Here is a 24,061-nt window from a genome sequence, read left to right on the forward strand (position 1 = left end):
CAATCTCGCGCACCTCGTGCGTTTCCTTGTTTACAGAGATCAAGCAGCCAGAAAACATACATAGGATTGCAGTTTGGCAATATACTGAATGTTGGGTGCTAAAAGATCATGTTCCCCGTGAACGTATGAACCAGTAGAGAATAAGCACTACTGTATAGTGTTTTGAAGGCATTGGGAAATTAGACATAGCAGGATCGTTTCAACGAGGTTCTACTGTACTAGACATGAAATCGTTGATGTTTTCATACCTGACATTACTGTAGCGAGCTCTCGTATGGAGTCCACATTATGTAAACGTGAGGAAACTCACTGAAGAAATGAATGTGCTTAATTCTTTTTGCAGCTGTATGCTTTTCATGATTCTATTGATGGAAGAAAGCTGGTGAAACTAAATTTTCCATGGGCAGAATTAAGTGGTGCTCAAAGGGGTTGATTATATTTTATCAAGCTTAGTGTTTGCTTCTCAAAGCTGATTTTAGTGTTAAGTTTAACAAAAAAATTCCATAAATGATGAATGCATGGCATTGCATATACAGTGCTTCCTTATGGCGTTGCAAGAATATGAATGAAAGTGTACCTATGAGCTGGGACTATGTGTATGCAAGAAGAGTTGGCTTATTCTAGAAGCACATATGATGTTCTTTTTGGCCTGTATTTCAACAAACTTTCTTTTTTGGCTACAAAACTTCAGAAACAGTTGTAAGTATGAATAGAGAATAGCACTCACATCAACATAGGTATTTTTTCTCACAGTTCCTTTCATGCCACGAACAAAAAGAACAATGTTCTTGTCTTCACATTCACTAAAACGCCAGCAATGTTACAACAAATTTACATAAATAAATAATCATTCTGATATTTTATAGATTTTTTTATAAAGAGAGGTCATTTATGCAGAATTTTGTTACAATTAGCAAAGAAAGTGGGAAACAACAGAAAACAGCAAGGATTATGTATAGCCCTTTTTTGCAAACGACAGGGTCATTGAAACCCACCTCCAACACTACATAGAGGATGGTGACCTCTTCCCGCACACCATGCTTGGCTTCAGGCCAGGACTTTCTGCGCAAGATGCTTTCCTAATCCTAAGGGAAGAAGTTCTTAAGGGCATGCCGAAGGGAGGAGAACACCTCCTGCTTGCACTAGACCTGAAAGGGGCCTTCGATAACATCTCTCATGAGGCCATTCTCAAGCGACTGAATGACATCAGCTGCGCATCTTTAATTACATCAAACCATTCCCGACACCAGACTCAATCAGATATGATCGATGTGCCGAACAAAGGAACGCTGCAAGGGGTGATAGTCTCCCCAATTCTCTCCAATGTTGCGATGCTAGCGCTGACCAAAAAGCTGCGGAAGATCCCGGACCTAGGTTACGCCCTGTACACAGACGACATCACGCTCTGGGCCACCAAGGGCTCCCTTGTGCAAAAAGAGGCGACCCTTCAGGAGGCGGGGACGGCCGTGGAGAGATTTGCGGCAGCGAGCAGGATGCGTTGCGTGCCCGAGAAGTCCGAGGTGATCCGTGTGCACGAAGGAGGAACCTAGAAGTCCACCAGCCCTGTCGACCTCTATCTAGAGGGCCAGAAGATCATGGAAAGCAATAAGACTAGGATACCGGGTTTTTGGATCTAGAGCAACCTGAAAGCCTCCCACACTATCCAAACCCTAAGGTCCACCGCCAACCAGATCTCACAGATTATCAAACGAATAACAAGAAGCCACAAGGGCATGAGAGAAGAGGACACACTTCGCCTCATCCAGGCTCGGGTGATAAGCAGAGTAACGTATAGCATGCCGTATGACTAGCACTCGCTAAACAAATGTGACCAAGATCAAGTCAATGCCATCATCAGAGGCGCGTACAAAACAGCTCTGGGTCTCCCTGTCACCACCTCAAACGAGAAGTTAGCGGCCCTCAGGATGCACAACACCTTTGCTGAGCTGTTGGACCCGGTTATGGCTTCACAAAAAGCCAGACTACAGAACGCGGCAATGGGCAGAGCCATCCTCCATTGAACCGAAATGGCAACGGAGCTCCGTGCCCTCGATGGGCAACGAACACTCCTGCCTGAGGTCAGAGGCAAAATCAAGGCGAACCCCAAACCAAAGCACATGAGTCATGAACTCCATGAAGGATGACGCAAGGCTCGCGTCGACAGACAGCACTGACAATTCAAAGGTGACCCGTACGTAACGTACGTGGACGTGGCGGCGTACCCTGTAGGGGGCCTCTCCGCGGTCGCCGCCGTGAATGGGAGAGACAACTCCTTGACCCTCACAGCCTCCATCAGGGCAGAGACCCCAGCTGCAGCTGAGACCATAGCCACAGTGCTAGTAATAAAGCAACAAGACAGGGCAGGCAGGGAAGTCTATGTCGTTACCGACTCGCAACAGGCCTGCCGTAACTTTACCAGCGGACGAACACCGCTGCAGGCGGCTCAGATTCTAGGCCCAAGGCTGCAAGAATCCCTTCAAATCATGTGGACGCTGGGCCACGCGGGACTGGAGGGGAACGAAAGGGTGCACGCCTTCGCTCGAGCGCTAATCAACCGAGCGGGGCAAAATCAATCGTCTCATCAATCCCCACCCTTTACCTTCGTGCCATTGCCATCCAATTACTGCAACCGACTCGAGATCCAGCGACTCGACCGCAGGATTTATCCTCACCCTCAAAGAAAGCTCAGCACTGAAGAGGCAGTAACTCTCAGGCTTATTCAGACTAACACATTCCCAAACCTACACAGATACAGCAAAATGTACCCACAAACATATTACGGCATCTGCCGCACCTGGTGCGGCGATACACGCCCCACACTCTTTCACATCTCGTGGGGGTGCGGAGGCAAACCTCAACACTTAAAGACGCCTAGCACGTCATTTGAGTGGTGGGAGGTACAGCTGACTGGCGACACCCTGGCGAGACAAGAAGCTCTCGTCCAGCAAGTACGTCAAGCAGCCATGGCCAGTGGAGTCCTGGAATGAGGACACCACCCACTCGACCTCAAGAGCAACAACCTTGATGGTCCAAATAAATGTTTTCTCTTTCTCTCTCTTGTAAACGAGATGAGCTATGAAATAAAAATAGGACAACTCACATTCGGGAACCAGAGGTAGACCCCCATCTCATGATTCAGAAACTCCTAATAAGAATGTGACCGAGCAAATAATGCACAAGGGTCTTAATGCAAGAAATTGACCGTCACCACAAGACACGTCCCAATTATGTTGAGTGTTTCAACCATCATTGAATGGAATGCTGAATGCTTTAGGCTTGTACACCTACCTCCATCATAAGATCTCGCATCTTAATCATTATGTTCAGTCTACTTATATATTGTGGACATTATATAGTATAACAATATATTGGTTATAATGATGAGCGTCCTTAAGGGTATCGGCTAATACATTAGGGCTATGAGAAAAAAGCCCCATATATAACAATATGTTATTCACTGCATATTAAATATAACGATCAAGATATTGCCTTGTTTAAGTTCCCCTCTGTGGGAATCGAGGTGACTTCCCATGCCTCGCCCCCAGCTCGTGCATTGTGCTTAGCTCAATCTCTGGGAACCGCTGCTTTAATAGCAACATGGCAAACAAGGCTAGCACGCTGAAGCTAATTTTCCGAGCAAACCATGCTTCTCCCTCCCGGGGTCAAATCACAGCGCGAGAGAGTGTCACTGAGATGCGCCGTGATTGGCCTCCCGAATGGCAGCCCCCAGGCACCCACTCCACCTGAGCTCTCTTCCACTGAGCTCTTCATTGACACAGGCCGCGGCAGATGCTCACAGGCATGCAACGAGGTGGTAACGTGGGACCTTTGCTTCCGCGACTTCTCATTTTCACACTTGGAAGACTGCTTCCCCGTTAGCCCTAGCACAACCGGTGCGCATACTCGATCGGTCTTGCGGTGAGCCTGTGCCCGTAAGCACCATGACTGTCGCACTGTGCTGTATCTTGGGTGAATAAATATGTGCTTGTTGGTGATCTGACTCTGGAGCCTTCTCTGCGCTGTGTCGGAGAGTCGAAGAACCCTGCTGTAGCGCCTTTGTGCATTGCAGAATGGAGGAGCGTCGAGCCCTTTCCTGATCGTCACTCCTAGGGTAAGCCTTGGGAAAACCCATCTCCACACCTTAAATGAACGATGCCAAGACAGGGCAATATGTTTGCCTATGCGAATTCGTATCTGCTGCCATTAACCGCGCAGCGCTTCCTCCCCGCACGCCGAGTGGAAAAGCCACGAAGAGCATCATGTTCGGGAGCTTTATTTACGGCAGCCCAGATATAGTGATGATCGGTTATAATAATCGGATTTTTCGTTCTTCTTGATATTGACACGTGTACTTATCTTTATCGGGCGACCACATTTCGCCGCTTAACAACTGTAATCGCACAGCGAGGGACGCGCCTGCATGTATCCGACGTTTCTGGAAAGTTATCGATACTTCTACCCGGCTGTCTGTTGTCGCCGAACCTTGTGTTATCTGATTTCATCGCGTAACGCAAATGGTGTAGAACTTTGTGGAAGGCACGCGGGTCCGAACGATTAGTCTGGAACATTCGACGACTGCTCTATAAAAGCCGACGCGCTTGACCCGCTGATCAGATTTTCGACGATCGCCGACTGTGTTCGCCGCTCTCGTTGTGCTTTAAGTGTAGCCTGTTTTGTGGGCACAGGTTCGCCCAATAAAAGCTAGTTTTGCCTTTCACAGTATTGCTACTGTGTTCTTTGCCGTCACGAGCACGTGACATCTGGTGGAGGTGCTTTTGGTCCATGTACCGGATGCCCCCGACAAGCCGTGATCCAAGCCCGGACCGTAAAGAGAGCACCAACGTAGTCACGGACCATCGAGTAAGCCGTCGTCTACAACAGCTGCCCCCGGAAGACGGACTTCTACCTGAGAAGACCAAGAAGATCGTGGCCAAGACAACCCCAATGGCTGCCCCAGCGACCCCCGTTGTCCTGCAACAACCTCGGGACCCACCGACCTTCCACGGAGCAGCTACTGAAGACCCGGAATCCTGGGTGGAGACCTACGAACGAATCGCGACTTTCAACAACTGGGACTCCGACGACAAGCTGCGGCATGTGTACTTCGCCTTAGAAGACGCCGCCAGAACGTGGTTTGAGAACCGGGAGTCGACCGTGACCACATGGGACCTGTTCCGTAGCAGCTTCCTGCGCACCTTTACGAGCGTCGTGCGCAAGGAAAGGGCCGAAGCCATGCTGGACGCCCGAGTGCAGCTACCTAACGATAACGTCGCCATATTCACGGAAGAAATGAACCGCCTGTTCCGCCACGCCGACCCGGATATGCCCGAAGAGAAGAAAGTCTGCCTTCTCATGCGTGGCGTGAAGGAAGAACTTTTCGGCGCAATGATACGAAGTCCACCGAAGACCGTAGAAGAGTTTCTTCACGAGGCCACCAGCATCGAGAAGACACTCGAAATGCGGAACCGGCAATTCAACCGCCGCACGAACTCTACCAACTACACAGGAATTCAGTCACTGGCCACCGACGACCTGCGCGAGACTATCCGAGCGGTCGTGCGGGAGGAACTACAAAAGCTGTTGCCGTCATCGCAGCCTCAAGTGGCTTCGATTGCCGACGCCGTACGTGAGGAGCTCCAACAGCAACTCGGAGTAGCCCCTGAATCGCCACAGCCTCAGCCGCAAGCGATCACATACGCCACTGTAGCCCGCCGTCACGTTCCCCCTCCGCGCCCACGGCAGGGCCCAGTGACGACACAGTTCCGTCGTCCACCACCAACCCCGCCGCCAGCACGCCAACCCGTCACCCCATGCGGCATTCCAAGGAGGACTGACGTTTGGCGCGCCCCTGACCATCGCCCGCTTTGCTATCACTGCGGAGAAGCCGGGTACATCTACCGCCGATGCCCATACCGGGAGATGGGACTCCGAGGGTTCGCCATGAACGCGCCGCAACCACAGATTGGCGAACGACCTCGCGATATCGCGGACTACCTCGCCGCCACTCAGTGGAGCCCTCGACGACCGTCCCGTTCGCCGTCACCAGGCCGCTACCTGTCGCCGCAGCGCCGACCATACACTGGCCCAGCCCGGGGCCGGTCTGCGAGCCCATATCCGGAAAACTAAAAGCAGCAACCGATGGAGGTGCGGTTGCTGTTCGTCGAACTGACGAAGATCCTCCGACGCCGACGGAGACGCCGAAGAGACCATCTCCACGACATAATAATGACACGCCGCCGTCCCGACGAAGTCAGAAAGCCAAGACTACACCGACAAAAGACTACGTGACGACGCGACGTTCCAGCTTCAGTTTAACGCGACGCAGCCGTGATCCGACGCCAAGACCTAACTGCAACGCCAGACAAAGAACCACCGACCTCGACGTGCTTCTCGACGGCCACGCAGTTACCGTCTTAGTGGACACAGGGGCCGATTACTCCGTAATGAGTGGACACATCGCCGCCCAGTTGAAGAAGGTTAAGACCGCATGGGAAGGCCCTCAAATTCGGACCGCTGGAGGACACCTCATCACGCCGACTGGAATATGCACGGCAAGAATAACCATTCATAACCGGACTTACCCTGCCACCTTCATTATCCTCCAACAGTGTTCACGAGACGTCATTCTCGGTATGGACTTCCTGAACCAACACGGTGCAATCATCGACCTGCAGTCGAAGTCTATAACGCTGTCGGAAGATAAAGCGACACCGCCAGAGAGCCCTCGTAGTCGCCACGCCTTGAGTGTGTGCGAAGATCAAGTGAGCATCCCGCCTCGCTCCAGCATTGTTATTTCGGTCGGCACAGAAACACCCGCTGACGTAGAAGGCGTCATCGAAGGCGACCAATGTCTACTGCTAGACCGTGAAATTTGCGTCGCAAGAGGGATCGCTCGACTGCATGGAGGGAAAACTGAAGTGTTGCTGACAAACTTCAGCCAGGAGTTCAAGCACATCAACAATGGCACGACGATCGGGTACATTGAGGAAATTCTGGAAACCAGTAATGCGTTTGTCCTCTCGGATTCCGCCTCATCTGCCCCGACGACCATGGTTCCCGAACCAAACTACGACATTAATCCAAGTCTCCCCATGGGCAAGCAGCAACAGCTCAGAAGTCTGCTCCGACGATACAAAGCCTGCTTTTCGACATCATCGAGGATTCGACAAACACCAGTCGCCAAGCATTGCATAATCACCGAGGAGTGCACTCGACCACTCCGCCAGAGCCCTTACAGAGTTTCGCCGCGAGAATGTGAAGCTATAAGAGAACAAGTCGACGAAATGCTGCGCGACGACATCATCCAGCCGTCGAAAAGCCCGTGGGCGTCCCCTGTTGTCCTGGTGAAGAAAAAGGACGGAACCCTACGTTTCTGCGTCGATTATCGTCGTCTGAACAAGATCACGAAGAAGGACGTATACCCCCTCCCACGGATAGACGACGCATTGGATCGGCTCTGCAACGCTAAATACTTTTCGTCGATGGACCTCAAGTCTGGCTATTGGCAAATAGAAGTCGACGAAAGAGATCGCGAAAAGACCGCCTTCATCACCCCGGACGGCCTCTACGAGTTCAAGGTTATGCCATTTGGACTGTGCTCGGCGCCCGCAACGTTCCAACGGGTGATGGACACGGTTTTAGCAGGATTGAAGTGGCAGACCTGTCTCGTTTACTTGGATGACGTCGTTGTCTTCGCCGGCAATTTCGACGATCACCTTAGGCGGCTTGCAACAGTACTAGAGGCCATCATGTCATCAGGACTTACTCTGAAGCCGGAAAAGTGCCACTTCGCTTACCAGGAGCTTCTATTTTTAGGCCACGTCATCAGCAAATCTGGAGTCCGCCCCGACCCGCAGAAGACAGCTGCCATCGCAAAGTTCCCACAGCCCATCGACAAGAAGGCAGTGCGTAGATTCCTTGGCATGTGTGCCTACTACAGGCGCTTTGTCAAGGACTTTTCACGCATTGCGGAGCCGCTAACCCATCTAACCAAATGTGATGTCGAGTTCAAGTGGGAAACGCCGCAGGCCGACGCATTTCAAGAACTCAAACGACGCATGCAGTCGCCGCCCGTACTTGCGCACTTCGACGAGCACGCCGATACCGAAATTCACACTGACGCCAGTAGCCTAGGCCTCGGTGCCGTCCTAGTCCAGAGAAAAGATGGACATGAACACGTGATAGCTTACGCTAGCCGGTCGTTGTCAAAAGCGGAAGGCAATTATTCTACAACCGAAAAGGAATGCCTCGCCATCGTTTGGGCTACAGCGAAATTTCGCCCTTACCTTTATGGCAGGCCATTCAATGTGGTCAGCGACCATCACGCGTTGTGTTGGCTAGCTAACTTAAAGGACCCTTCAGGACGGCTGGCACGGTGGAGCCTCAGACTACAAGAATATGACATCACTGTAACCTACAAGTCCGGACGAAAACACTCAGATGCCGATTGCCTATCACGCGCCCCCACTGACCCGCCGCCGCAAGATGAGGAGGATGACGACGCCTTCCTTGGCATAATAAGCGCGGAAGATTTCGCCGAACAACAACGAGGGGACCCGGAGCTAAAAGCCCTAGTCGAGTATTTGGAAGGGCACACCGACGTCCCTAGGGCATTTAGGCGTGGATTATCTTCGTTCACGCTTCAAAACAACCTACTCGTGAAGAAGAACTTCTCACCAGTCCGCGCAAACTACCTTCTTGTTGTTCCGTCGGCGCTGCGTCCAGAAGTACTGCACGCCCTATATGACGATCCGACCGCTGGGCACCTCGGTTTCTCCCGAACGCTATCGAGGATACAAGAAAAGTATTACTGGCCGCACCTAACTGTGACGTCAGCCTGCAGATAAAACACGAGCACACTTCTTTGGCTGTCATCCCGCACTTATCACAAAAGTCATGTGACTAGTGCTTCTGTATATATTGCACATCATCGGAATAAACGGGTGTTCCCTTTATCACCGCCCTACGATGCGTGTCTGACATGGTGTCAGAAGTGGGGTCGGCCGCTCCCGAAATAGACCGTCAGGGGCGTATGCAGTCCGACAGAGCGGAGCAGTAGCTTGCAAGTGATGCAAGTCCTCACGGAAGGCACGGCAGCAACGAGCGTCCAGCAACGAGCAACAATGGCTGGGATAAAGCCTCCGCAGCCATTTGATTTCCACAACGCAGCAGACTGGCCCTCTTGGATTGAGGAATTCGAAGACTACAGCTTCGCATCCGGTCTCAGCGAGAAAAAGGAAGAAATTCAAGTAAGAACCCTTCTTTACACAATGGGCCGGAAGGCAAGAGAGATTCTTCGCTCGTTAGCGGTAAAAGACGAAGACCTGAAGACTTTCAAGGTCGTAAAGGCAAAGTTTGAAGCCTATTTCGTTCACACGAAGAACACAGTGTATGAGAGCGCCCGTTTTAACAGACGTCGTCAACAGCCAGGGGAAACTGTAGACGAATTTGCAACCGACCTCCACAAGTTAGCAGAGCGATGCGACTTCGATAACATGAAGGACCGTTTAATAAGGGATCGCTTTGTAGTTGGCCTTCTAGACGAAGCGCTGTCGGAAGAGCTTCAAATGGACCCTAAGCTAACATTGGCCACCGCACTAGCAAGAGCCCGAACAAGCGAAACGATAAAGCAGCAGCAAGCAGACTTGAAACAGCGGGAAGGTACGAGCGCCGAAACATATGTTGCAGCGGTAAAGAACAAGAAAACAGAACAGAAGAGAGAATGGAATGCTACACTTGCGCGTCGCAAGAAGACCGCTTCTGTAAAAAGCTGCACTTATTGCGCAGGTTCGATGCACCCGCGAACTAGTTGCCCAGCGAAGCAGCAAAAATGCTTTTACTGCCAGAAGCTAGGGCATTTCGAAAAGGCTTGTCGAATTAAAAACAGAGAAAGAAAACTTGACGGGGTAACTACACCGGGCTGCCCAGATAACGGCTGCCCAGATAACGAGCGCCAATTCCTCGGCACAGTTACACCGCGACAAAGCAAGTTGTCTGCGCACTTCGTGACGGTGCAGATAAACGGCCATGAAGTAAAAATGAAAGTCGATACTGGAGCAGAAGTCACGGTCGTGGGGGAAAATTTCCCAGGAATGCCAAGCTATCTTGAGAAAGCAGGAAATCTAAGGGGACCAAGTGACGCAAGCATTGACACGTGCGGAAAGTTTCAAGCCGAAATCGCATGGAAGGACAATCGCTGCGAGCAGACAGTGTATGTCGTAAAAAACTTGCACATGCCTTTACTAGGGCTACCTGCAATAAATGCCCTTGGGGTAGTTCGATTTTTAGACGAACTAGAAACGTCCGACGAGGTCGCGAGACAGTACCCAGGGCTATTTCAAGGAATCGGATCTATAGCAGGAGAGCACACGATACGGTTGACAGAAAATGCAATCCCCTACGCAGTGTCAACCCCGCGCAGGATTCCTATCCCGATGAAGCAAGCGGTTAAGGAGGAACTTGACAGGCTTGAGCGGGAAGGCATGATTAGGAAGGTCGAGGATCCGACGGAATGGTGTGCGCCAATTGTGCCGGTTTTGAAGCCATCCGGCTCAGTCAGGATTTGCGTCGACCTCACTCAACTAAATAACTTCGTAAGAAGAGAGCGCCTCCAATTGCCAACCGTAGAGCAGATCATGGGAAGCTTTCAGGAAGCCTCTGTGTTCTCGAAACTAGACGCAAGCTCAGGATTTTACCAAATCCAACTTGCGGAGTCCTGCCAAACACTCACCACTTTCATAACACCATACGGCAGGTACTGCTATCGCAGACTACCGTTTGGTATAACCTCGGCACCAGAAGTTTTTCAGAGGAAGTTCACGCAAGTCTTGGAAGGATTAGACGGTGTTTTGAACTACATGGACGATATTCTTGTGTTCGGCGCAAATAAGTCGGAGCACGACTCTCGCTTACACAAGGTGCTCGGAAGACTACAGCGGGAAGGAGTGACGCTGAACAAAGAAAAATGCTGTTTTTCAGTGCAAGAAGTATCCTTCCTTGGCATGATCTTTGGCGCTGGTGGCGTGCGGCCGCATCCTGAAAAAGTGCGGGCCATCACAGAATTTCCGAGGCCGCAGAACGTAACGGAAGTTCGCTCTCTTCTGGGAATGATGAACCATCTTGCTAGGTTTCTTCCAGATGCAGCGTCTATGAGCGCGCCTCTACGCAGCCTTCTGTGCAAGGACAATGAGTGGTCGTGGGGACCGCTACAGGAACAAGCGTTTTGCAAAATCAAGGAAACCATCAGCTCGGACAGGTGCCTCGCCATGTACCACCCTCTCTACGAGACAATAGTCTCGGCTGATGCTTCATCGTATGGTCTTGGTGCTGTATTATTTCAGATCCAACCATCCGGGGAACGACGACCGGTTGCTTATGCCTCGAGATCGCTGACAAAGACGGAACAAAAATATTCTCAAATAGAGAAGGAGGCGTTAGCTCTGACGTGGGCAGCTGAACGTTTCGACGAATTTTTAAGAGGTATGAAATTTTTGTTCGAAACAGATCACAAGCCTCTACTTCCGTTGCTCGGTCGTGATCCTCTGGACGCTATGCCGCCTCGCATCCAAAGATTCAGAATGCGTTTGATGAGGTACTGCTTCACACTAACGCACGTTCCCGGCAAAAGCATTGCGACAGCCGACACCTTATCAAGAGTACGAGCGAACGCTACTAACCAAACTCTAGGCGCCTTGACAGACTCAGACGTATCTGCTTTCGTCGATGGAATAGTTCAGGGCCTACCGGCTACAGAAAGCATGCTTAATCTCATACGAGCTGAGCAACAAAAAGACCAGGAATGCTTGTCATTGATGAAAGCCTGCCACCACGGGTGGCCAAGAAAAGAAAGGCTCCCAGACGTTTTGAGGCAATTTTGGCCCGTCCGTGCTAACATTTCAGTTTGCAAGAACCTGTTGCTGAAAGATGCTCGCATTATTGTTCCGCGAAGTCTGCGGAAGGAAATGATCGAACGACTACACGAAGGGCACCAAGGTATCGTTCGCTGCAGAGCAAAAGCAAAGGAATCTGTTTGGTGGCCGGGGCTCAGCAAAGAGATAGCAAAAGCTGTAGCTGATTGCCATGTGTGCGCGAGTGAACGCGTTCAGTTCGCGGAACCAATGATTCCCTCGGAAACGACAGAGCTACCATGGCAAAAAGTCGGCGTGGACTTATTTGAAATAAAACGCGCCGTGTATCTTGTTGTTGTGGATTATCATTCCAGATATCCAGAGCTGGCCTTGCTGAAAGGCGATACGTCATCAGAAGCGGTTATCAACCATCTGAAGAGCATCTTCGCCAGGCACGGCATCCCAAACACCGTGGTATCCGACAACGGACCACAATTTGTCTCGTTTGCTTTCAAGCATTTTTCAAGCGTGTACGGGTTCAAGCACGTCACAACTAGCCCGCTCTTCCCGCAAGCCAACGGCGAAGCTGAGCGCATGGTAAGAACGATTAAGCTACTTTTGAAGAAAGCAGAGGACCCCTACATTTCTTTGCTGAACTACCGGAACTCGCCGGGTCCCACAGGTTACAGTCCAGCACAACTTTTGATGAGCCGTCGATTGCGCTCAAGAATACCTTGCGTTCAATCTCTGCTAAAACCCTGTGTCGTTAGCTCTTCGTGGCAGAAAATGGATGAGGAATACAGAAACAGGCAGAAAAGATACTTTGACAAGCGTCATGCTGCCAGGTCTTTGCCCAGACTTTCTGCAGGAAATCGAGTGTGGCTGAAAGACAAGGGGGCTCCCGGAACTATCCTGCGGCCGTCCCAAACACCACGGTCCTACTGGGTGGGGACCGACAAAGGCGCCGTTCGCCGGAACAGACGCCATCTCCTCCTACTGCCAGAGACGGGAGACGATGACAGTGTTCCATCGGCGGTTCAACGGGATCACCATCAAGAAGAGATCGACGTAACACCGAAGCCACAAGTTCCCGAACTGCCCGCCAAATCGCCGGCTACAACGCCAGTGAAGTATGCCGGTGTGCAGCAGCCGTCGGATGGTCACGCCAGCGAAACCACCGGACATCGTAGAACCACCCGCTGCGGTCGCATAATCAAGACGCCGAAACGACTTGGAGTTAATGATTAACTATGAACTGTGTTGTTGAGTTATTGTGAATGTACTTAGCTTGCAAAAAGGGAAAGATGTGACGTCAGCCTGCAGATAAAACACGAGCACACTTCTTTGGCTGTCATCCCGCACTTATCACAAAAGTCATGTGACTAGTGCTTCTGTATATATTGCACATCATCGGAATAAACGGGTGTTCCCTTTATCACCGCCCTACGATGCGTGTCTGACACTAACCGCCGATGTCGCCCGTTACGTCAAGACATGCCGAGACTGTCAGCGACGCAAGACACCACCGACAAGGCCAGCGGGATTACTACAGCCGATCAAGCCTCCTCACCGACCTTTTCAGCAGATCGGGATGGACTTGTTGGGACCGTTTCCGACATCAACTTCCGGAAATAAGTGGATCGTCGTAGCGACGGACTATCTCACCCGCTTCGCTGAAACTAAAGCTCTACCGAAAGGCAGCGCCGCCGAAGTGGCGAAATTTTTCGTCGAGAACATCCTGCTGCGACATGGTGCTCCAGAAGTCCTCATCACCGACAGAGGAACGGCTTTTACAGCAGAGCTCACGCAAGCCATTCTGCAATACAGCCAGACAAGTCACAGGAGGACAACTGCCTACCATCCGCAGACGAATGGTCTCACGGAGCGCCTGAACAAGACCCTCGCCGACATCCTAGCAATGTACGTCGACGTCGAACACAAGACATGGGACGCGGTCCTGCCGTACGTAACCTTTGCGTACAACACGGCGGTGCAAGAAACAACACAGATCACGCCGTTTAAGCTGGTTTACAGCAGGAACCCGACGACGACGCTTGACGCCATGCTGCCGCACGTAACTGACGAGGAGAATCTTGACGTCGCCAGCTATCTCCAGCGCGCCGAAGAAGCGCGACAGCTCGCCCGCCTGCGAATCAAGAGCCAGCAGAGGACCGACAGCCGACACTACAACCTCCGACGACGCTTCGTCGAGTACCAGCCTGGCGACCGTGTTTGGGTCTGGACCCCGATACGCCGACGAGGACTCTGTGAGAAACTACTCCGACGCTATTTCGGACCCTACAAGGTCATCCGACGTATTGGCGCTCTAGACTATGAGGTCGTGCCAGACGGCATTTCGCATTCACAGCGGCGCCGCACACGATCTGAAGTGGTCCATGTGGTGCGCCTTAAACCCTTTTACGGACGCTGACGAACTTCATCATTTTTGTTCTTTTCTTTGCTACGAGTGCTTTTGTTTATTACCTTCGTTTGTTTGCAGCATCGGGTCGATGCTTTTTAAGAGGGGGGTATTGACACGTGTACTTATCTTTATCGGGCGACCACGTTTCGCCGCTTAACAACTGTAATCGCACAGCGAGGGACGCGCCTGCATGTATCCGACGTTTCTGGAAAGTTATCGATACTTCTACCCGGCTGTCTGTTGTCGCCGAACCTTGTGTTATCTGATTTCATCGCGTAACGCGAATGGTGTAGAACATTGTGGAAGGCACGCGGGTCCGAACGATTAGTCTGGAACATTCGACGACTGCTCTATAAAAGCCGACGCGCTTGACCCGCTGATCAGATTTTCGACGATCGCCGACTGTGTTCGCCGCTCTCGTTGTGCTTTAAGTGTAGCCTGTTTTGTGGGCACAGGTTCGCCCAATAAAAGCTAGTTTTGCCTTTCACAGTATTGCTACTGTGTTCTTTGCCGTCACAAGCACGTGACAATATCGTTAAAGTGGACTGCACTGTATGAATTGATATAGTATTAGGCACCTATGAAAGCAACAGCAAAGCCCTTCCTGGTTATATGCCGAAGTCATATGTTACAGAAGTTAATAGCACAAACACCTTCCAAACAAGAAATAATTGCCACTAATATATTAACTTTGCTCTCAGGAAGCTAAGTCGGCCAGTATAAAGTTTCGTTTCATTTCACCATTCAATACAAGTATTTTTGTTTTAAGTTCCAAACTATATCATGCCTTTTTGGACCTGCACCGAGTTTTGCTTCCACAAAGGCCCAGCATACTTTATAATGTAACCCATCGTAGTGTTCGAAATAAGTATTCGTAAAACTTCCACAATGCAGTTACATTGTGAAAAGACTAGTGGATACCAAAAATCAATCATATCTAGCTGGTAATCTTTTTATTGGGCTTTAATGGTTACCAACACGTAAAGCAGGCATGTATGTGCTCACAGCACTTGCCACCAAGCTTGCCATTGTTAAAGCATGCCATCATAGTCACAATTTGGACACCAGTGGTAGACTAAGCTAGCCTGAAGGACCCATAAAGTTCCATCATTTCCACACACTTTCCCAAGCCTGAAGCAAAGAGCGAGTGCCCTGTGTTTGCCCTATCTAGTGACTGCCTGGTGTTTGCTGTGAACTGGTAAACAGCTGAAATATTTCGCTTCACCAATCACCATCCTTCATTCATTTAACAATTTAACATTGTAGAGAAGCCCACGACATAATGTGCTAGTTGCCAACATTTCATCAATCAATCAAGCATGCTCAATCACACTACCTTGACCACAAGCACTTCCTAGTCAACATCACAACTTTTTGAAGAAAGCACCTGAGCCTCTTCCGTGTCCCAAGTGGCCTGGTAGGTCTGTGCCAAACTGGATAGCACAGCATCTTTCGGAAGCAAGCCAGTCTCCAGCCGCTGGACACACAGAGCTGCTGCTTTCCGCAGGGTTGCCAAAGAGACTTTGTTACTGTGCACTGCAAGAAATGTCATATGTTAAAAAGAAAAGAAAGTGGAAGAAAGAAAAGGTTACATCTGGCTCACAATGGTCACCATGAAGGGTGCAATATATCGTTCCTACACAAAATGCATGGCCAACATAAAGCTCCTACATGCAGAACTTATTCTAACTACCGATCACGTTACAGGACAACGACTATTGCTATTTGCATTGCGAAAAAGAAGGGAAATAGCAGAACTGCAATGAAGTAAAGAAAATAAATGCACAATAAAATGAAACATATCTGCACTCTTCCACTTAGAAGTGTAGGCTTTTTTACAATTCCAAACTTAAAAATGCTTTCACCCTTACAAGATGTCTTTGCCAGTGCTGCATGAGATTCAAGAAATGGCCCACTGGCTTGAGGAAGTGCTAGCCCCGCTGAAGCCAGAAGACTGTGGCTGTCCCACAGGTCAACATAGCCATTGTCATCCTGAACACATGCAAAAAAAAAGGAAGAAATATTCACATTACACTGAAAAGTAAAAGGGGTTTACAATGAAGCACTTTGGCACAAGCTTCCCAAAACAACAAATTTGACGCTAACAAGATCTCAAGAAAACCCAACACTGCTCACTGCACATTCACGTGATCTTTCTTATCACCTTTGACATGCCACTTGAGAAGAGCATGCTACATACAGTGTGCTAAGAAGTAGGTGAGTGAATCAGAGAACTAGGCAGAAGGACACCTGTGCAGACAAAGGTATTCCTCTAGTGTGAATAAGATGGCCTAAACATTCCATAAAAAATAATCATGAGCCCTAGACACATTCCTTCCTACTCAAAAACACAGTGCAAACACAGAACGAGAAGAAAGGGGGTTAACCAAGGGGCCAGATTTTCATTAATCATATCATGAGAAGCCAACAAACAAAGACACCAAGGAAAGCATAAGAGAAATTACTAGTAACTTACTAATTGAATTAAAGAAACGATAAATTAATGGCAATGAAAGTGCATGAAAAAACAACTTGCTGCAGGCAGGAAAAGATCCCACGTCTTCGCATTACGCGTGCGATGCTCTTAGAGAATCACACGCGTATTAAGTACTAGTAATTTCCCCTACGTTTTCCTTGGTGCCTTTGTTTGTAGGCTCCTTAGGATAAATGCAAACACAGGGGACCTTCACAGAGATTACATTATTCATGTGGCCCTGGTTTGTATTTAAAGCATTGCTTATAAAAAGACAATTTAGATGTTTTATCTAGATTAAAGCTTTCCATTAATTTGGACCTCAATCTAAAGATGCTTGTTCAGCACCTGTATCTTACAAAGTATTTAGTTATGTATAAGATGTTTTATTCACAGAGGTCACGTAAGACTAACATTTGCTGAATACTATTTCTTTCCCTTTCGACTACTGCTTAAAAGGCTAAGAAGATAAAAGAAGCACATGTAAATGATCATAAACTGAAACGGCACACTTGGAAGCTACTTTACCTCTCCAGGCACGAATATCTCCACAACTCGGTTCCTCATTGCCCTTGAAATCTCTCCATTCTTTGGATCCATGGTCATAATAAGCCTGCAATGGCAAACACAAGAACAGGATCCGAATTCAGAAGAATGGCTAGGCACCTCTGCCACCTGTTTTCAGAATAACTGCACGCACAGGAAATAAAAACTATGGGGGCATCTAAGCAATTTTTATGATATAAGTGTGAGAGCATTACTCGAAGCAATTCTTATGATGCAACTGTGAGAACATTACTTGTTGCTGAGTGGCTTACTCAGTTATGCCGCTGAGTTTAGCATTGCAGGGAAATGTGGTTAGGTTTAGTGCTGCTATGTTATGTTTTTGAGCGTAATGCTGTTGCTTATTAAGTCACAACAACGCAAGACGACAGACCAGCCATATTGCGATCTGTCAGCTGATTGTTATTTCCGGAGTTCTCATTAGTGTTTCATGCACATTGCGTTGAGTGTTGTTTCCTTATGACACCACTTTTCCAAAGGATGACACCACCACTTTGCCGAGTAATGACAGCCCTTTTCCAAGCAGCACCATGGCATTGACACTACATTTCTTCATCGGGATTGTAGGTGAACTCCACTTCTTTGTACTCTGGGTGGATGTAGTAATCGTCGTCTGACGAGCACCTGAGGCGTGTTGCATCTCATTCGTTGTCGTCGTCATCCGTGGGCTCCAGCAATGTCGTCTGTGGGCCCCTGACAACGTGAAAGGCAGAACGAGTGGCTGCACCTCGCTGTGCTCGCTGTACAGCTGCTCGCTCTGCCAACTAGTGAATCGCTCGCCAGGCAGAGCCAAACCACATGCACAGGCTCGAACATATTCATTACTGTTGCCTATTGCATTGGTGGTATAATGCAACAGTGGGGCAGTGATTAGCGCGCTCGGCTACTGAGCAGTAGCAGTGGCGGTGGGGCTGAAGATCAAATCCTCACCGTGCTCACTTCTTTTTAGTTAGATGAAGATGACGTAACTGATGTGCTGTTTTTCTGCCACGCCTTTCTGATGACAGCGGGGTCACACAATGACCTAAGCAATGCTCTCACATTAACAGCCGGCAGACGGTTGACATTGCAATGTCACAGCCTGACAAACTGCTTTCAACTGGCATGTAGCAGGGAAGAAATTACTGTGTTTACTCAAATCTAACGCACACTTTTTTTCTGATAAGACAGGTCCAAAAATTGTGTGCTTGTTAAGAATTGAGCACCACCTTAAATCCACGTTACCATATCGCCATCAGTATTTCAAAATGACCGCCTTGTACGCGTTTCGAGCCTAGCTGCTGTAACTTCCTCCATGTGCTGTAGTATGAGTGCTTAGGTCATTCTACCGTCTGTCTGCCCGTTTTCTTCATTTTCTCTATCAGCATGGAAGTGCCGGCTATGAAGAGATGTGGAGTTCATCATGATTCCACAATTAAAAGGAAAGTGATCATGCATGCAGAGACAAATGGAAATCGGGCCGCATCACGACCGTTCGGAGTTTCCGAAACTTGCATGCGTCACTGGCGTAAACAGAATTAGAGGTATTCTACTCCGGCACCGGCTGCATATCGTGTGGCCACAAGGGCCCTATCATTAACCCTTTGAAGGTTTTTGCCATACATGTACGGCGGTGGTTTTCTGTCCCACAAGGTCTTTGCCGTACAGGTACGGTTTTGACCCTCCGTTTGAAATTTTGCGCCATAATGACGATGCCGGCTCACTGGGAGGTGCTGCCACCTCTTAGGACTTATAAGAAGCGTTTAAAATTTGCCCGACCTTCTAGGGGAGAGAAACAGAATTCTAGCTTCAGCGCGTCGCGCAGATTATGGCAACACCCCTTTTGCGGTTTCAGTTTCGCTGCGTGATCGCAACGGAGGCATGCGAAACATCATTTTCCTCTTTGTCAGCACTCTCTTGCAGGGGCGGTGGAAGTTTATTTCTATCTTGATTGGCGTTGCTCATAGCTTGTTTATCATCGACGCCTGCGAGGTACAGCGGTCTCGAGGTCTCGCTCTCAGCGGCAACGCGTTTTCGCGTTTTCGGTTCTGCCGCGTGATCACAACGGAGGCGCGCGAAACATGATTTTTCTCTTTGTCGGCACTCTCTTGCAGGGGTGGCAGAAATTGATTTCTATCTCGATTGGTGCTGCTCTTAGCTTGTTTATCTCCACCGCTCACGAGGTATTCTCGCTCTCTGCGGCAACGCGCTTACACGAGAGGGTGCCTCAGACCTCTGCCCAAGGCAGCCTCACGCAGAGAAGATGTCATGTGTGCGCCAACACAACTCGTCACTCCAAGAGGAGAACAGACACGCATTTTAGGTACGCAGACTGCGATAAGGCACTGTGTGTAGAACCGTGTTTCAAGGAGAACCACACTCTGAAATACTATTGAACATTTTGCAGTTCTGCGTGATGCCGACACCAAAATACTGTTCCTAATTTTTTTTCTACTATTTATTTCCGACTTTATACATTTTTACATTCAAGATCCGCAATAAAGTAATTTGACCACCTGAGAAAGTTTTTCTCAAAATAATTCGACCCTCAAAGGGTTAAAGCGATCTGCGATGGGGACAGAGTCTACGCATCTAGGTGCACCGAGGGCCGATAGGTTCGTGTGCGCCATGTTCTCATAGCTCAATTCGCATTGCGCTTAGTTCACATTGAAGCAAACTAAGCAATGTCACCTAGTTGTAGAGCACCTGCCTCAACTGAAAGAGGTTGTGGGTTCAATTCTCACTGCCGTCGGGCACCCACTGGTTCAAATGGGAACAAATGCACCTCGGCCTGGCATTCGACTTTCTTCACGGGTGATACGCTTGGGAAAAGAGCCTGCACCTTAAATATCCATTGGAACCTTTGTGAGCCTAAAAGAAAGCGTAATGTTTGGGCCGCTCCCATGATGGCCGTTTCCCATGTGGTGCCTCAAATGAGGTAGGGATGCCTTCGGGTTGAGGACAGACAGCCTTTCCAAGCACTGAAGTCCCATAATGGCCGAGCACCAGGCCAGCACCGCGCTTGCACCTATTTCACCGGTAGGTACCAGCGGCAGCACTTGCCTCCCACAGCCGTGGCGAATGCTCTTCAAGAGGGCCATCTGTGGGACGACCCACTTGTCTCTGGGTGCCAATCAGGCACCCAGAGACAACTCGTAAATCTCTACTGGGCCCTCTTTCGAGATGTGAACCCCCACAAGAAGCCAAGCACCAGGCCAGGTAACATTTATACCCATCAGAAAAAAACCAGTGGGTTTCCAGTGGCACCAGGATTTGAGCTCAGTACTTCCCGCATACGAGACAGATGCTCTACCGCTAGGCCACCGTTGCGGCCACCACTGCGGTGCCTTTATTTGAGAGGTAGCACGAAGGTCATTTCAGTCGCTCCTGCTACCGCACTTCCTTACTCCCAATGTTTTGATAGCAAGATTCCGCGGTTATTGAGTGACACCATGCTTGACACCATGGTGTCACCATGTCCGACACCATTTTGTTAATTTAGTTAGTAAGCAAATGTTTACAAGTTCATACGGCCGATAAAACTACTATCCTTACTTCGTATAGCTGTCTACTAAGTTGCTATCAGAATCCCATGTTAACTACGTCGTTAACAATGCTCGTTAACAATGCTAATCACATGTTAGGTTACTTTTGCCGCAACTTTTCAAGGGCACCATCCTCTCTTAAATTAAAGTTATGCTAAGCTTGAATATGCATATGCTTTGTGGGATTCCAGTAAAGAATTTCTTACTAACCATTTAGAATCAGTACAAAGCCGCAGTGCGCATTTCATTCTGTCAAATTATTCCCACTTTTCAAGTGTATCATCGATGGAACACACTGTGAAACTTTATCACTTTTCTCTGTGAAGAAAAGTGTTTCGTTTAACCTTATTTCATAAGATGTTTCATAATCCACATCTGAAAAATGAACTTCTTAATGAGTCATCTTATCTGTCTTGTCGCACGAATCACCATCGTAAAGTTGAAGTCTCTTTTGGCCATACTAACATATTTTCTGATTCATTCTTGCCAAAGACATCAAAGGAATGGAACCACCTGCCACCTCTGTCATCATCATTTTAAGTGCTGCATTTAAATCCACTGTGGATGACTATTATTGTATGCACTAGTTGCTAACAATCACAACAATCATGTCTTCTTTTTTTTTCTCCACTCCCTTCTGTAACGCCTTCAGGCATTAAAGGCAATGAAATACATAAAATAAATAAAAAATCTATGCTTCGCCTTTCGGGCGAAACTGAGACTTCTTTTATTCATCGCAACTTTGGTACATTGGGAGTGAATCTTTGTTATACCAACCGAGAGAAAGTTATATTTTTGTATGAAAGCATGAGGTGCGCAATAATGAAGAATACTTTTTTTTTGGTAACGGAAAACGGGCGTGCGTTACAATCGAGGGTGTGTTACAATCGAGTAAATACGGTAACACAAGTTATTGAGAGCAAGCTGTTGAAAGTTGGTGGACATAAAGTAGGGGATAAAAAAAAGGAATGGCCTCCTTATGACTGTATTCACCAAAAGCAGGGCATCTGCCCATCTTCTTATCCTTTCCACCTCGTGCATGCACCCTATGAGTGAAAATAAGTAACAAAGGGTGCTAACCGAAGAAAGATGTTTGGCTCCCCTGACGGGAGCCTTGTTCATAGTAAAATTGAGGACACAGCTTGGTATCCTTGCTTTCATTATAATAAGTTCCCCGTAAGAGAATCCGAAACATCTTTCCTTCCATTTTATTTTGTAGTCAGTGTTCTTCATCACTTAATTTCATGATTCTTACTGACTAGACGAGCTTTCAATACAACCTCGTTTTCACTCCTCAAGAATGTTACTGCAAGCACGAAATATACTATTCTCCGATTCTGCAGCAGCACTATCATGCAAAGATAAAGGTAAGCAGTGTTGCAAAGCTTACCTGAAGTTTGGGTGTGGCCTGATGATACGAAGGGCTTCACCAACAACACCCTGCTCTGTCAGAGGAAGCACTCCACCAGGTTCCAGCAGGCCATTCAGTCGGTCAAGCACAGAAGCCCTACATTTCAATCAGAGTTGCAAATGTTTCAGAACAAAAATGAACAGGTTAAATGCCACTATCACAAATTAAAATGAGAATATAAAATGCTATAAAGCAATTATCATCAGTTCAAACAGAAAAAAAGGTGCAGTAAAAAAAACAATTAGTAGAGTCTGGGCTCCACAAGTGGTGCTTTGCACAATAAAGTCAAACTGTTTGCATAAAGCTATAAGTAAATGTGATATAAGAACAAGACGAAACAGAACTAAAGGGTTCGGTTTTTATTAATCATATCATAAGAAGCCTGCAAACAAAGACACCAAGGACAACATAGGAGAAATTACTTGTACTTACTAATTGAATTACAGAAATTAACGGAAATGAAAGTGGATGAAAAACAACTGGGCGGAGGTGGGATATGAACCCAAGTCTTCGCATTACAGTAAAGCCTTGTTAAACCGTACCCGCTTAAACAGTAACTTGGTTTTAAAGTAGTAAAGTCAAATTCCCGACTCAGCGGCCATTAAACATAATGTGTTTTGTATCCACATAAACCGTACCAGTTTATTTCATACATACCGGTTAGCACGTAGTGTTTCCACTTTTCATCGCGCAAACACGGCGGTGCATCGTCTCCATCGGGCGGCCCGGCAGACCAACAAGCCTCAGAAATCGTAACAACGGCCTCCAAGCGCCCTGTGCGTTTGCGCGTGAAGCCTCATCAACATCAACATCATTTGGCGCCATGCCAGAGAGAGTTGTGGCTTCGTCATGCCAAAGCTCGGAAAAAAAAGACGCCGGGTGCTCAGCATAGAAGCAAAATTCGACATTGTTCGTGCTATTGAACGTGACACGAAAAGTCGGCACTGGCATGCGACATGGGTCTACTGTTGACTACGGTGTTTGGCATTTGAAATGCAAAGTTGCTCAGCAGCGCTGCTGTGACCGCAAAGAGATGTCGGCTATGAGGTTCGACTTTTCACCATCATTACCTCTGTTGTTGTCGACGTGTCACCTAGCGACCGTGATGAGGACACACAGAAAGTGACAGCATGGGCGATTCAGGCCCGACAATGGCGGAAGCTGTATGTCAGCCTCATGAATGCAAACGTTGCGACGAGAACAGCACCCCGCAATGAAAAGGTGCCCCGCCACTTCTGCAGCGCTACCGCGCCTGTGCACGGAGAATATGCAATGCCAATGAGGAATCTGCCATGCGAGTGTTTGCTGAGAAGAGAGGGCGGGCTGAAAAGCTGGCTCACAGCTTCAGCAAGTTTGAGGCCGCTGTCGTCGCTGCTAGGTCGCTGCGGCATCAAACGAAAATAACATGTTTGTCGCGCGAAGTAAATAAATACCGCATGTTTTTTCCCCTTTCATCGCACTCTCTCCATGTTCTGTTTTTGACAGTTAAGTGGGCGATCTCATGGTATTTCGGTTAAGCAGTACTACCGTTTAATACATACTTTTTCCGAGCTCCGGCCAACTACGGTTTAACGAGGTTTCTCTGTATACGTACGATGCTCTTTTAGCCGAGGGAGGCTGTGGATTCGATTTCCACCACCGCCGGGCACCCACTGGTTCAAATGGGCACAAGTATACACCGGCCTGGCGTGCAGCTTTCTTCAGGGGTGCTACGCTTGGGAAAGGAGCATGCACCCTAAATTCCCATTGAAACCATTGTGAGCCTAAAAGAAGCGATGTTTGGGCCACTCCCATGACGGCCATTTCCCATGTGGCGCCTCA

The 24,061-nt window shown here is 48.6% G+C and overlaps 1 protein-coding gene across 1 annotated transcript in view; it reads right to left on the bottom strand.

The window, feature by feature from the left end:
- The window catches only part of LOC126521268 (midasin), a 386,114-nt gene that overhangs the window by 188,450 nt on the left and 173,603 nt on the right, over positions 1–24,061 (bottom strand). The window contains exons 32-35 of the mRNA XM_050169921.3: positions 22,220–22,336; positions 17,270–17,354; positions 16,140–16,260; positions 15,656–15,804 (exon numbers count right to left, since the gene is read on the bottom strand). Coding sequence (XP_050025878.1) covers positions 15,656–15,804; positions 16,140–16,260; positions 17,270–17,354; positions 22,220–22,336 — 472 coding nt within the window. The remainder of the gene's footprint in view (positions 1–15,655; positions 15,805–16,139; positions 16,261–17,269; positions 17,355–22,219; positions 22,337–24,061) is intronic.

This window comes from Dermacentor andersoni, chromosome 6 (genome assembly GCF_023375885.2).
Source record: "Dermacentor andersoni chromosome 6, qqDerAnde1_hic_scaffold, whole genome shotgun sequence".
Lineage (NCBI taxonomy): Eukaryota > Metazoa > Arthropoda > Arachnida > Ixodida > Ixodidae > Dermacentor > Dermacentor andersoni.